At 38.5% G+C, this 15,229-nt stretch overlaps 1 protein-coding gene across 3 annotated transcripts in view; it reads left to right on the forward strand.

Annotated features, from left to right (window-relative positions):
- Positions 1–7,790: 7,790 nt before the first annotated feature.
- srcin1a (SRC kinase signaling inhibitor 1a) overlaps positions 7,791–15,229 on the forward strand; it is an 80,002-nt gene continuing 72,563 nt past the window's right edge. Inside the window, exon 1 of one of the 3 annotated variants that reach the window (XM_082174111.1) lies at positions 7,791–8,001. In XM_082174111.1, the coding sequence (XP_082030237.1) occupies positions 7,981–8,001 (21 nt within the window). In that variant the 5' untranslated portion in view covers positions 7,791–7,980. The remainder of the gene's footprint in view (positions 8,002–15,229) is intronic. The other 2 variants (XM_082174112.1, XM_082174113.1) reach the window with 2 other exon arrangements.

Below are 15,229 nucleotides of genomic sequence, written 5' to 3' on the forward strand. Positions count from 1 at the left end.
CCATGCAAGATCTCACCTCGTGGGGCATCAATGATCACGAGGAAGGTGAGGGATCAGCCCAGAACTACACGGCAGGACCGGGTCAATGACCTGAAGAGAGCTGGGACCACAGTCTCAAAGAAAACCATTAGTAACACACTACGCCGTCATGGATTAAAATCCTGCAGCAAGGTCCCCCTGCTCAAGCCAGCGCATGCCCAGGCCCATCTGAAGTTTGCCAATGACCATCTGGATGATCCAGAGGAGGAATGGGAGAAGGCCATGTGGTCTGATGAGACAAAAATAGAGCTTTTTGTTCTAAACTCCACTCGCCGTGTTTGGAGGAAGAAGAAGGATGAGTACAGTCCCAAGAACACCATCCCAACCGTGAAGCATGGAGGTGGAAACATCATTCTTTGGGGATGCTTTTCTGCAAAGGGGACAGGACGACTGCACCGTATTGATGGCAGGATGGATGGGGCCATGTATCGCAAGATCTTGGCCAACAACCTCCTTCCCTCAGTAAGAGCATTGAAGATGGGTCGTGGCTGGGTCTTCTAGCATGACAACGACCCGAAACACACAGCCAGGGCAACTAAGGAGTGGCTCCGTAAGAAGCATCAAGGTCCTGGAGTGGCCTAGCCAGTCTCCAGACCTGAACCCAATAGAAAATCTTTGGAGGGAGCTGAAAGTCCGTATTGCCCAGTGACAGCCCCGAAACCTGAAGGATCTGGAGAAGGTCTGTATGGAGGAGTGGGCCAAAATCCCTGCTGCAGTTTGTGCAAACCTGGTCAAGAACTACAGGAAACGTATGATCTCTGTAATTGCAAACAAAGGTTTCTGTACCAAATATTAAGTTCTGCTTTTCTGATGTATCAAATACTTATGTCATGCAATAAAATGCAAATTAATTACTTAAAAATCATACAATGTGATTTTTGTTTTAGATTCCGTCACTCACAGTTGAAGAGTACCTATGATAAAAATTACAGTAGCAGTGGCTCTACTCTGAGCTCCTCCTGAGTGACCGAGCTCCTCACCCTATCTCTAAGGGATCGCCCAGCCACCCTGCGGAGAAAGCTAATTTCGGCCGCCTGTATCCGGGATCTTGTCCTTTCGGTCATGACCATAGGTGAGAGTAGGAACGTAGATTGACCGGTAAATCGAGAGCTTCGCCTTGCAGCTCAGCTCCTTCTTCACCACGACAGACCGGTACATCGACCGCATTACTGCAGAAGCTGCACCGATCCGTCTGTCAGTCTCCCGTTCCATCCTTCCCTCACTCGTGAACAAGACCCCAAGATACTTGAACTCCTCCACTTGAGGCAGGAACTCTCCACCAACCTGAAGTGGGCAAGCCACCCTTTTCCAACTGAGAACCATGGCCTCGGATTTGGAAGTGCTGATTCTCATCCCAGCCGCTTCACACTCAGCTGCAAACCGTCCCACTGCACGCTGAAGGTCCTGGTCTGTTGGGGCCAGCACGACAACATCATCTGCAAAAAGCAGAGATGAAATTGTTTGGTCCCCAAACCTGACACCCTCCGGCCCCTGGCTGCGCCTAGAAATTCTGTCCATAAAAATGATGAACAGAACCAGTGAAAAAGGGCAGACCTGCCGGAGTCAAACATGCACCAGGAACAAGTCTGACTTACTGCCGGCAATGCGAACCAAGCTCCTGCTCCAGTCGTACAGGGACCGGACAGCCCTTAGCAAAGGGCCCCGGACCCTTTCCCTAGGAGGCTGAGAAGTGTGATCCCCCTGTAGTTGGAACACACCCTCCCGTTCCACTTCTTAAAAAGAGGGACCACCACCCCGGTCTGCCAACCCAAAGAGGCGTGTCTATATATTTATATATTATATTCATCATTAAAAATGACATTGCAGAAAAGTTCAGGCAGTTCTAATGATAATAATATATATTATTATCATTATAACTGCCTGAACTTTTCTGCAATGTAATTTTTTGTTGCTAAGAAACCAAAGTAACTTTTAAATGAGCACAGTGTCTTTGGCAATGTGCAAGACGTGTTATTTTAGACTGCTAATTATTTTGCTGCAATATAATGTTCTGTGGTGTTTGTATGAGCTTGTCTATCTGACACTATGAACAAGCTCTAGTTTGTGTGCTTTTGGTCCTTTGGTAATTCAGCTCAACTATTTTGAGCTTTATGTGTGTCAAGTGCAGCTCTCTGACAATTTACTGTTAGTGCCAAACTGCCACTATTATTTTTTTCAATGCCGGTGGCGTGAGAAATTATAATTTCTTGTCACATTGTTGTGTGGCTCGAGTCTGTAGGCTTCAGATTGAAGAGGATGCATCTTGTGATCACCAGATGGCCTTATGTTTCAGAGAACACATAGACACATGTAATGCATAGATGGTTTTGTACACAAACACACACCGCACACACACGTTCTTATATAGAGAGCCAACATTCCCAACCTTAACCTTAAAAAAACTGTAAAAATCAGTTTGAAAAATCTCCAGTCCTTCTCATCGTGCTGTCTGGATGTGTGTGTAAGAGTGCATCCTTGTGAATCTGTGTTTTGATGTGTGTCTGATGCATTACATGACAGATTTCCATGTGTGACATTCTTTTTCTGTGCTGAAATTGTTATTCTTAGCATTCAGAGACACTTTGTGCTTGTTTGTGTGTGTGCGCAACTCGCCATAAATGTTTAATGTTAATACAACAAAATTCTTGGAAAAACATTTAAAAAAGGATGAGACATTACAGAACACATTCGGCCTATCTGTATCAGCCAAGACACTTACCCATAATGCACTGCCATGCAGATGCGCTGACAAAATTTCATTTTACGTTTGCTGATTTAATTCGTAATTGTTGTATGTGATGATAGCGCCTGGCAGCTGTAGATAATTACATGCTGTTTTTATGCTGCATATTTTTTCCAAAATTCAATTCCCATTTGCTCTGGCATGAAATGCAGAGCTATACTGGCTGTCTGCCGTTTTACCCTTAATAGTCTCATAGGTGTTTATCTATGGTGTGTAGGCCTATAACTTACTGAGATGCATACAGAGATATGCTCACACACACACCATTATGTATTTATATATCAGCCAGCGCATGTAGACCTGTTTAGACGTTAAACTCACCCACACACATCTTAGAAAGACTGCTGGACAGCTGTATGGTCAGTAACTTTGCAGTGTTATGGAATATTTTTTAGGTGCTGCTATTTATTTTAGTCACTGCCACAGCCGTGTTTTCTTATCTTTTCCTCATGTGCTGCTCTATGATAAAATTTCTGAAAAGCTCCACTGTTGTCCACAGGAAAGCCTAAGCCTTGCCATGTGTACCCTAAATTATTCAGCACTGTTTTGGATCTAGACGTCTGGGCTGACTGGGAGTCTTCGTGGTCTCACAGTGTTGTCTGGTGAGGTGTGAGTGTGTGTATCTCTGAGTTTGTTATCGGTCCCTGAAAGCTTGCCAAAGAAGGAAAACAACCATGAAAACACATTAGATTTTAGATATGCTGTATATCTCCCTCTTTCTATGTCCCTATTTCTTTCTCTCACATGGATACGTTCCTTTTTCACATGTTTCTTCAACTATGGGCACTTTTAGAAAATAAGCTGTGAACTTTTTGAAAATAAACGTTTGAATTGTATCTGAAATATTATGATTTTTTACAACTTTCCATCAAAATGTTATTTCCATCACAAATAGAATTATGCATTGTGGAAATTACAGTTATTTTTTTTATTTATTTTTTATAATTTTGTTTGCATAAAATGGCTGATTCATTTATCTTGCTAAGGTCATTTCATAGCTAGCATTTTATGTATCTGTTCATAAGTGATAATGTTGTTCATGTCGCATCATATTTCATTCATTTCAAGCATGATCTTCACACCGTTGTCTCACAGTCAAGTCACCTTCATTCATATAGCGCTTTTAACAATATAGATTGTTTCAAAGCAGCTTTACAGCGAACAAATACATATTTGATACCAATTTATTTGTGGCAAATTTTTTGATTGTTGTAGACATTATGCCAAATTGAGAGAAAGTATAATCTATAATATATATAATAGTATAATAAATTATATTAAAACTAAACTTTTTATACATTTTAAATATGATCTCACTTTAGATTAGATGTTCATAGTAAAATAAGTTGTATAATTTTTTTTGTTGTTTGTTTAAATTTGTATTAATTTTATTGTTTTTATCATTTCATTCTAGATTTTCATATAAAAAAAAAAGGCATTTGATAAAGTTCTTTGTTTTTCTTTTTTTCTTTTATTTATACGGGACCTTGTATAGAGCAGACAGGAAGCAGAGGGGGGACTGGATCGGAAAGGGCCATGAGCTGAACTCGGGTCACCCAATGCATTGAAAACTCTATCTGTTAGTTTGAAGCCCTTGGATATAAAAGTGCCTTAAGCCTAGTTCACACGGCAGGATAATTAAGCCGATTTTAGCCCCGATTCACCCCTTCCGACAATCTTAAGGATGCTCCGATTATCGTAAAATAATCTGATCAAATATTCCTGCCGTGTGTGGTGTGTTAAGACTGCTCTCGTCTGCTCGGAAGGACGTCGGGACCGCTCCGATCTCAAATCGGGGATATCCAACATGTTGGATTTATTTGGCCCGATTTCTTCTCGTGTGTGGTGTCCCCCGAGCACGCAGCCTGTGGACTGTAGCCAATCAGAAAGCGAGGTGACGAGGCGGCGAGGAAACACCGGGAAATATAATCAAAACAGCTGGCGGCATCGCGCACCAGAAAGTCCGGTGGACGTCAGAGATCATCGCCTTTTCTTTTGATAAGGTTTTTTTTTCGGTTAAAAACAAACTACAAACTATTGCCACTGCATCCTCTTCGTCCGCCATGATTGTTTACTCTGAAGTCACGTTTGATCTCGAGGTATTTTGCGCGATTTCCCGTCTGATCTGGGAATGCTCGGGAGTCAAATCGGTTCGTGTGTGATGTGTTGATTTTGCCGTGTGGCTGTGCACCACACACTGTACGACCAAAACTGTTAGACCTGTGATTTTTTATCCCCGTGTGTGGGGTCTCTCAGGTTTGGAAAATCGGCCGACAATTTTAAAATCGTCCCGTGTGAACCAGCCTTTAGTTAAAGAAACCCAATGTATCGTCAGATTTCCAGAGGTACACAGTATACCCACACTCACTCTTTTAAAGTTCAGTGCATTCGTGCTGTGTGTTTGTGAGTGGTAATTAAATGGCTGTTAGTTTGGTCTCACACTGTTTTAGCCATGCACTAATTAAAGAATCATCTGTTAATTCTGCTGAAAGACTGCAGACCTCAGTGCTCAAAGAGCACACTGGCAGGATGCATATAAATGACAGAAAATTACATTAACTCTTGCCACCTCCGGGGTGTTCCACTTGATGTATATCACTTGATGAATATGCAAACAGAAAACAATTTTTTTTATGAAAATCATGAGATTCTCTATCTAACGAACCTTAGAAACTCTCTGTGTGAGTGTTAGTTCCCTAAAGCAATATTCTCTTGTGGAACTATGAGGACAGAATATGAGTGATGCTTACCAAAGATGGTTTGTCTCCACAACACAAACACATACAAGACTTTCTTCAAGTTCAACGTTTGAAAATCATTGCTCTTGTTCTCGCTGTCTCCAACCCAATTAAAAATAAACACTTAATCACTAGTTTCTGAAAGCACAACTTTTGAAGTCCGTCTCTTTCTATTTTCTGTCTCTATACAGACAAAAAAAACCTCTCTCATTTACACAAACAGATATACAATATCTTATGTACAATGCACTTTGTACAATGTTCAATCATTACTCCAGCCTTTAGTGTCACATGATCCTTCAGAAATCATTCGAATGTGCTGATTTTAATCTTAATTATTCTAAACGTTTGGCATAATATATAAATGTATAATGTTATAGGTATATCTATATATATATAGGTCCTGACATCGGCTGACACCTGCACTCATGCTTAAGCGCTTTGGGTGTACAGTAGTTATATAAATGCCTCATTCTATTCATTCTTAAAAGTGCCAAAAATAATAATTTAGCCACCTAATATTCCTTTAATATATGTCATACTCATTTTTGTGATAGTCCTAGAGTAAATTAACCCCCAAAAAATCATTAACCAATTTACTGAAACCTCTTAAGCTGCAAAGAGGATTCCCTAACAACCCGATTTTTATTCAGTTTTTTTCTAATTACAAACCTTTCATAAATATTTCAAAGTGGCAATCTTTTGAGAGCAGTCAAGTGTGGGCAAACATTTTTTAGTATTCTTTTCAAGGTCACGCTGCTGAAAAGTTTCCGGAAGTATCAGTCACTCATTGCTGTATGCGTGTTTTGGCTTTTTAGCTAAAGCAGTTTTCACATATGATATGTTTACATTGGGGGTCTGGTGTGTGCTTGTTTGAGTGTGTTTGCTCTCCTCCATGCTGAGCAATGTTTCCCGCAGAATAAAGTGAGTTTGGTGGTGATGGAAAGAGAAATGATTGGTTTAAGCAGAGGAGGAAAAAATCTGCCACTGTTCGTGACATCCAAACGCTGTTGCTGCAGCCTCCCACGCACTAGACGTTCATCAATAAAGATGCCCTGCGTGCACACCTAACAGAAGGTTCGCTTCTTTTAAAGAAGATCTGAAAAAGATTGTTTTGGTGATGGAACAGTTAGTAAGCAGACAGGTAAATCAGTGCAACAATGTGTCTGAGGCTCATTAATTATGGACGTCAGTTCCTCAGACCTGCCGTCTGAAGAAAAGTGAAAATCAGAGAAACTATCCTCCTTTGATCAGCTTTTGTTATGTTGCGCTGAAAGATCACATTTTATAGGTCTGTACTTGTCTTCTGTTAATAAAGGCTGCTGGTATCAAGGGAATCCTCTGATTCTTGGAAATATTTCCCTTGGGAGAAAAAAAATCTCATATGTGAATTCAGTGTTTCACAAAGAATGACAGATGACTGTGGAGATTTACCTGGGATACAATACAATACAATTTTATTTATATAGCACATTTAAAAACAACTGGTGTTGACCAAAGTGCTTTACAAATCACTGTGCCTAATGATCATGACCACAATGCAGACATCCACTTTAAAGGGACAGTTCACAAAAATAAAAATGCTGTCATCATTTACTCACCTTCATGTCGTTCCAAACCTGTATGACTTTCTATCTTCTGCGGAAGATAGAAAAAACTGAGAAAATTCAAATGAGAGATGTTGTATACTACTGTAAGGTACTAATATGCACCTCTTAGGGGTTGATAAGGTACAAATTTGTCCCTTTGAGGGCAATGCCCCAGTGACAAGCTGTTGTACCCCTAAATATGCACACACAAAAAATCCACTTTTTTTTTATCTGAAAGTTTGGGAATAATAATGCAGTTTGACAGTACGCCTTAGTTTTTGTGTGTGGGTCAGGATTTACCACAGTAGACGTCAATGGAAAGTCACCACTTTGATGGAAAATGTGTGTGTGTGTGTGTATGTGTTTTCTCAGTAAGACTGTCAGGTAGCCAGGTTAGATATTACTGATGCCTCAGTGACACATCCCACCTTATCCATCACCCACTGACTGAACAACACCACCGTCTGCTCATTTTCTCACATGCACAGACACAAACGCACCCACATTAAATATTTCTCCCGCACACATGCTCATAAACACATACGCTGGAGTTTTAAGAGGGGAAAAGCTCTTTTCTTCCTCTTTTCTGTTCTTAATGCAGTGAGCTGTGGATAATGAGAGAGATGCGAGTGAGAAATAGAGAGAGAAAGAGAGAGAGAGAGAGAGAGAGAGAGAGAGAGAGATTGTCAGGAAGTAGAGATTTCTGTAACCAACCCAACCAACTAGAACCAATGCGTCCTCCCTCCCTTTTTCTCTCTCTTTCTCTGTCAATGCCTTAGAAATTTTCAGTCATATGGTTGACTGTTTTGGGAATGGATTGGAATGATGGTGAGATAAAGCTGGACAGAAGAGATAGGAAAAGTGATGAGCAATGAAGAACAAGAAGAGCCAGGTTGGATTGCAAATTGTTCTCTTCTTATTCACCTATTTATTATTTGTGAAGATTGTGTTCATTTGGGGTCCAAAATCTGAGATCACTAATGAAAATTATTATTTTGTATTCATTTTATAATTGAATACAACATTTTGGATTACAGCATGTTAAAGTGAAAAGTTGGGTAATGCTTTATTTTAAGGTGATGTAGTTACATGTTACTACATGTAGTGACTATAGTAATAACAGTAGATTATGCATAATTACAAGTAACTAACCCTAAACCAAACCCTAACCGTAACTTTATAGTAAGTACATGTAATTAGCTAATATTAATCGGTACTTATTTGTGACCCTGGATCAAAAAAACAGTCACATGTCGCACAGGTATATATGTGGCAATAGCCAAAAATACATTGTATGGGTCAAAATTACTGATTTTTATTTTATGCCAAAAATCATTAGGATATTAAGTAAATATCATGTTCCATGAAGATATTTTGTAAATTTCCTACCGTAAATGTATAAAACATTTATTTTTGTCAGTGAATGCAGAACAATCGTGAACATAAATGGAGAACTTTTAAAGGCAATTTTCTCAATGTTTCGATTTTTTTGCACCCTCAGATTCCAGATTTTCAAATTCCAAATGTTGTCCTATCCTTACAAACCATAAATCAATGGAAAGCTTATTTATTGAGCTTTCAGATGATGTAAAAATCTCAATTTCAAAAAATTTACCCATGTGACTGGTTTTGTGGTCCAGGGTCACATTTGAGTGTACAATGTATATTTTTACAATACAGATTGTTTCAAAGTAGTAATGTAACAATTTCCCCTTTAAATAAAGTGTAACCGAAGTATATATATTTTTTGCTTTAATGACAGCAGCACTAGAGCTGCACAATCTGAAGTTTTTGTCAAACCTGATGAAACTGGTGTTTATGATTTGAGATGATCCAAAAAGCGTCTTGAGCTTCAATGGAAGAATATCTAACCTGTCTGTACAAACAAAGAGTCACATGATTAATGTCATGAAAACTAATTTACTTAAGGGATAGTTCACCCAAAAACGAGTTTCTTTCTTTTGTTGAACACAAAAAAATATATTTTGAAGAATGTCGGTAACCAGACAGTTGACGGCACCCATTGACTTCCATTGCATTTTTTTCCTACTATGGAAGTCAATGGGTGCCGTCAACTGTCTGGTTACCGACATTCTATAAAAAAAAAATATTTTTTTTTGTGTTCAACGAAAGAAAGAAACTCATACAGGTTTTTGAAGGTTTTTTTTATTTGTTTGTTTGTTTGTTTATTTTGTTTATTTTTTATGAAGCCCATATTATATTTTCTTGTTGTCTTGTTGTCCACTATAGAGGGATCGAGGAAAGACTCAAATTGCCTGTGAGGGTTTTGTGTGTATCTGTGGAAAGAAATGAAACCATTTCCCCTCCCACCAATCCGACTGTTTAGAGAAAAGAAAGAAGCTAAGTAGCATTGATGCTGGAGGGAGGATGTGAAAAGGAAAGTAAAAAGGACCAGATGGAAGCAACATAATAAAATAGAGTAGATTATAGGCAATCTAGAGCAAAATAAAGACAAAATATAGAAAGAGGAAAGGGTAAGGATATATGGCATGCATTTATAGACAACACTGCCTGTTGTAGAGGTCATATGCAGATATAAAAGGAGCAAGCATGTTTTAAAGGAACACTCCACCGTTTTTTGAAATAGGGCTTATTCACCTTCTTTCCTACATTTAGATAGGTGGGCAAATGCATTTTTCTCTCAGTGCATGCATTGTTTTAGTTTGACAGGGTCGGCGTGTCCTGAGTAAAAGTGATATAAACATTTTTAAAAACCCACCTAATTACTTCTTGTGGCCTGCGTATTCACAACAAGTACAAATAGCGATGCAGATTAACACTAGACCATTTCCTATGCAGATATTGACTTGGGACTATATTAGGGGGAAGCACAGGTGAAGCACTGCTACTTGGGTGCAGAGATATCACGCCCAAGTAGCAGTGCTTCGCCTGTGCTTCCCCCTAATATAGTCCTTAATATATAAGTCAATATCTGCCTAGGAAATCGCCTAGTGTTAATCTGCATCACTATTTGTACTTGTTGTGAATACGCAGGCCACAAGAAGTAATTAGCTGGGTTTTTAATTTTTTTTATATCACTTTTACTCAGGACATGCTAGCTGGCAACAAAGGATTCCATTCATTATGCTAAGCTAAGCTAGCGCCGACCCTGTCAAACTAAAACAATGCATGCACTGAGACAAAAATGCATTTGCCCACCTATCTAAATGTAGGAAAGAAAGTGAATAAGCCCTATTTCAAAAAACGGTGGAGTGTTCCTTTAAGCAGATTATGACCTGATGAATTATCTAGAAAGAAAGGGTGTGGTACATGGTTATGCTAAAAGAAAAAGAGGGAAACTGAAGGAAGGGGGCTTTATTAAAAGATAGAGCTAGAACAATACAGGCAATTAGCACTGGGTTTGTGCTAGATTTCAGGAGGAATAAACAGAGGAGGCATATGGCTGTGTGTTTGATTTAGGGGAGCGAGAGAGACAGAGATGAAGAGAGCGAAAGAGAGAAAGGTTGCGTTTGGCACTTTAGGTGCCATGTGATGATAAATGCCCCAGTGCCACAAACCGGAATGCACCATGTTCGACATGAGCTATGTGATATTTTTAGCCAATCACAGTGTACGGAAGGTTGAGACTAACAAGACATCAAGTGCTCTACCAAATCCCTCATGCCTCTCTCTGTCACACCCTGTTCCTCCAGCTCGGGCCGCCCATAAGTCATTCTTCTCTTTTTTGCTTCCCATATCTTTACTTTTCTCTTCTGACCACCTCTTGTCCCAGTTTTGCATGTTCTTTCATTTTTATTGCCTTCCTTGTTCTCTCTCTCTTTACTCCACACTTTCTCCAGTAATCCTCAATCGTGTGTATTCTGATCTGACATTTTGACTTGCGCTGAAAACATCTTGTTTTTATTCCAGTTAGTTGAGAATCTCAAACACAGGTCATGATCTCTTTTGAAATAAGGTTGGGATTTTGTTTGGGAAATCGTATCAAAGTGTACTCACTGCTCTAGCCACAACCGCAGTGGTTAACTTTCCAACAAACACACACACATACATGCACAAACAGGCCATTTGACATTTCCCAGCTTTCTGGGGGGCAATTCTGTCCCGTCCATTTGTGAACATGCTGAAAGGGATGTCATGGATGAAGAGGATAGGCATTCTTCTGGACAGACACTCTGACCTTATGTAACACAATGTGCTCACGTATATTTGATCATGGGTTTGGACATGTTGGAGTGTGGTGCGTGGAGTGGCAAACAAGGATAACACTTTTTTTTTCTATTATATTTGAATTTGACTTTTTGAAATGTAAGTCCTGGAAAACACAAATACAATTAATGCTGCAGCCAGTCTAATATAAATAATCATTTCACATGTCTATGAGCATAATATTGCTCAAAAATTTCCAAATAAATTATACAGTTTTCATTCTTCAGGTCAATCATAAAGTGATATCTTTGTCATAGTATCCTTTCAATTATTAAGTGCATTTCGTGTGTGATAAGTGCACGATTAAGTGCATTTCGAAGTGTCAGATTCAGCTTTACCCTGTAGCCGCTTTTCTTGTTGGTTGCACCTTGTTGTTCAAAGCTAAAATAATGTATTTGTTTATTACCTTGCTTTCTTTAAGAATTAATCTTTTTTTTTTATGAATTAATGACTGTCAGTCCCTTGCTGCCACCTACTGGCGTAACTGTGTAATTCGCACTGAAGTCGTTGATAAACCCCACTCAGACCATTTCTCAATACCACGTATGCCAATAATAAGAATAAGAATAAAAACAATAATAATATTAATATAAAATATGATTTATTTAACAAATAAAAGCCATTATAAACTTTGTATTTAATATTAAATAAGTTGGATAACTAATATCTGTAATTTGAGTAAAAGCAACAACAATATTTTTAGTGCAAGTAGGTAATTAAAATGCGATATAATTACTTGAATTAGTAATTACAACGAAATGTAACATTTTAGAAATGAAATCCTTTGTTTTCTCCTGTTATTACATCTTTTAATAAGAATCGTGTAAGAAGTTGTATGTCCTCTTTCTATTTTCTATGCATTGAAAATTCTAGGGCTTTGTTAATGCTTCCATACTTTTAAGTTGCCACAGTCATTGCATACTTTGCATGTGCTGCTCTTTATTTGTACCATTTTGTTTTATTAGTATATTTTTATTTATCTATTTACCTTTTTTTATTTGAAAGATAAAGATAATATTTGATAATTGAGATCTGTGTCCTTGAAAACCAAAACATTAGTGCTTAAAGTCCTTGAATGTCCTGGAATTTCATTCTACAGTATCTGTACGAACCCTGGATTGATTGGTAGATTGGTTGATTGGTTGATTGATTGATAGATATAAGATGTCCACTTTACCAAAATTATAGTAAAGTAAATAAAAATGTCTTTAGAATCAAACATTGAAGTTTATTAAAATGATTGTGAAGTGCCTAACCATATGCAGCATTAATAACATAACATAAGGAAAATCATGTCTTCTATCTAAACAACAGCAGTTGACTTGAGTAAATAAGTTTACACTGGACTGTATTACTATTAGCCATATTAACAAGTTACACATTAATTTGTGCCAAATTATGTATCTGATTGGATGCTCCTTTGATGTCAATATATGGTGAGCATTTTTTCTTTCATTTTAAAAGATTAAATGTAATATAAGGTAAGTTAAGATAAAACAAAACTACTGCTGTCCAAACTATGCATGGTTATGATTTAGTTGCATTTTATGATTTGTACTTAGCATTGTTTTTTCCTGCCTTTCTGTGATCTTATCAGAATGGAGGTGTGACCCTTTTTTGATTGTGACCAATTAGAGAATATTCAAGTCAAGTCACCTTTATTTATACAATACTTTATTTTACAATACAGATTATATCAAAGCAGCTTCACAATGATAACATGAAAAAAACTACAACAAAGTTTGTTTCTAGAATAACATTGCGTCATCGTCCACCTTAAGTAAGGCAGATCAATGATATTGTTGAATATTAAATGTCCCCAACTAAGCAAGCCAAAAGCCAAGGCAACAGTGGCAAGGAACCAAAATGGAGAAGAATGGAGAAACCAGGCACAGCCCAGTTCTCCTCTGGCCAATGAGCGAACAGTGTATGATTATGATTCAGGCAGCATTACAGGTCAGAAGTCAGATTGGATCAGAACATTCCGAATATTTATCCAGTTCCATCTGGTTGGAAGTTGGAGTCATCACGCCGGTATGGAGACGAGTTTGTTGAGGATCAGTGCCGATGGCTGTAATGTTGATGATGCCTTCACAGGGCTGATGAGGCTGGAACCTCAGGGATGCATCATGGATGGGTCCAGGCGCAGGTCTACCATCTGTTCTGGAGACGGCCCGGATGCGGCTGACTTCAGTAAACCTCGGAAAACAGAAAGACTAACGTTGGCGTAGATGCCATTCTTCTTATGATGTAACGAGTACATCAGGTGTTATAGGAAGTGTCCCCGGTTCTGGCTGACCTTATCTATGCAGCCTAATAATCATTTAACTGATTTGAATACTAGAAATGTACAATGTTCTATATGAATGCCAGGTAAAAGAGATGCGTTTTTAGTCTATATAGATTTAAACTCACAGAGTGTGTCTGCTTGTCTGCAGACAATGTTAGGAAGACTGTTCCAGAGTTTAGGTGCTAAATAGGAAAAGGATCTACCACCAGCAGTTGATTTTGATATTCTAGGTATTATCAACTGGCCAGAATTTTGAGATTGCAGTAGACGTGAAGGACTATAATGCGTGAAGAGCTCACTCAAGTACTGGGGAGCTGAACCATTTAGTGCTTTAAGTAGTCAGCAATATTTAGATGGAGATGGTGGTCTAGTGGGTTAAACCACTGAACTGGTAAATCAAAGGTTGCTGGTTCGATCCCAGCAGTCACCACCAGTGTGTCCTTGAGCAAGACACTTTACTCCACGTTGCTCCAGGGGGAGTGTCCCTGTAATAAGTGCACTGTAAGTCGCTTTGGAAAAAAGCGTCTGCCAAATGCATAAATAAAAATGTAAATTTAAAATTGTATACGATTTTTAATAGGGAGCCAATACAGTGTTGTTGACAGAACGGGGCTAATACGGTCATACTTTCTGGTTCTAGTAAGAACTCTAGCTGCTGTGTTTTGGACCAGCTGGAGTTTGTTTATTAACTGTGTAGGGAAACCACCCAGTAGAGCTTTACAATAATCTAGCCTTGAAGTCATGAACGCATGAACTAACTGTTCTGTATTTTTCATTGAAAGCATCTATGTCTGATATATTTTTAAGATGGAAGAATGCGGTTTTACAGATGCTAGAAACGTGGCTTTCAAATGAATGATTGGTATCAAAGAGCACACCCAGGTTCCTAACTGATGACAAAGACTTGACAGAGCAGCCATCAATTGTTAGACAGTATTCTGGGTTAATATGTGCAGAGGTTTTTTGCCCAATAATTAGAAACTCTGTTTTTTGTTTTTTTCAGAATTAAGCTGTAGGAAATTACTAATCATCCAAATTTTTATATCAGCTATGCATTCCGTTAATTTTGTGAATTGGTGCGTTTCGTCGGGGCGCGTTGAAATATAGAGCTGAGTATCATCAGCATAACAGTGAAAACTAATTCCATGCTTCCTAATGATATCTCCCAAGGGTAGCATTTACAGGGTGAACAGCAACGGTCCTAGTACTGAGCCTTGTGATACTCCATACTGTACTTTTGATCGATATGACATCTCTTATTTTACTGCTACAAACTGATAACGGTCAGATAAGTATGATTTGAACCATGCTAATGCAATTCCACTAATGCCAACATCATTTTCGAGTCTGTTCAAAAGAATGTTGTGGTCGATGGTATCAAATGCAGCACTAAGATCCAGTAACACTAATAGAGAGATACAACCACGATCGGATGATAAGAGCAAATCATTTGTAACTCTAATAAGAGCAGTCTCAGTACTATGATATGGTCTAAATCCTGACTGGAAATCCTTGCAGAGACCATTTCTTTCTACAAAGTACCACAGTTGTGAGGATTCTGCCTTTTCTATTAATTTTGTAATAATAGCTAGCTTAAAAGTTTTCGGTGCATATCCTAGTGACAAAGATTAATTAATGATAT

Source organism: Leuciscus leuciscus (genome assembly GCF_965113295.1).
Source record: "Leuciscus leuciscus genome assembly, chromosome: 1".
Lineage (NCBI taxonomy): Eukaryota > Metazoa > Chordata > Actinopteri > Cypriniformes > Leuciscidae > Leuciscus > Leuciscus leuciscus.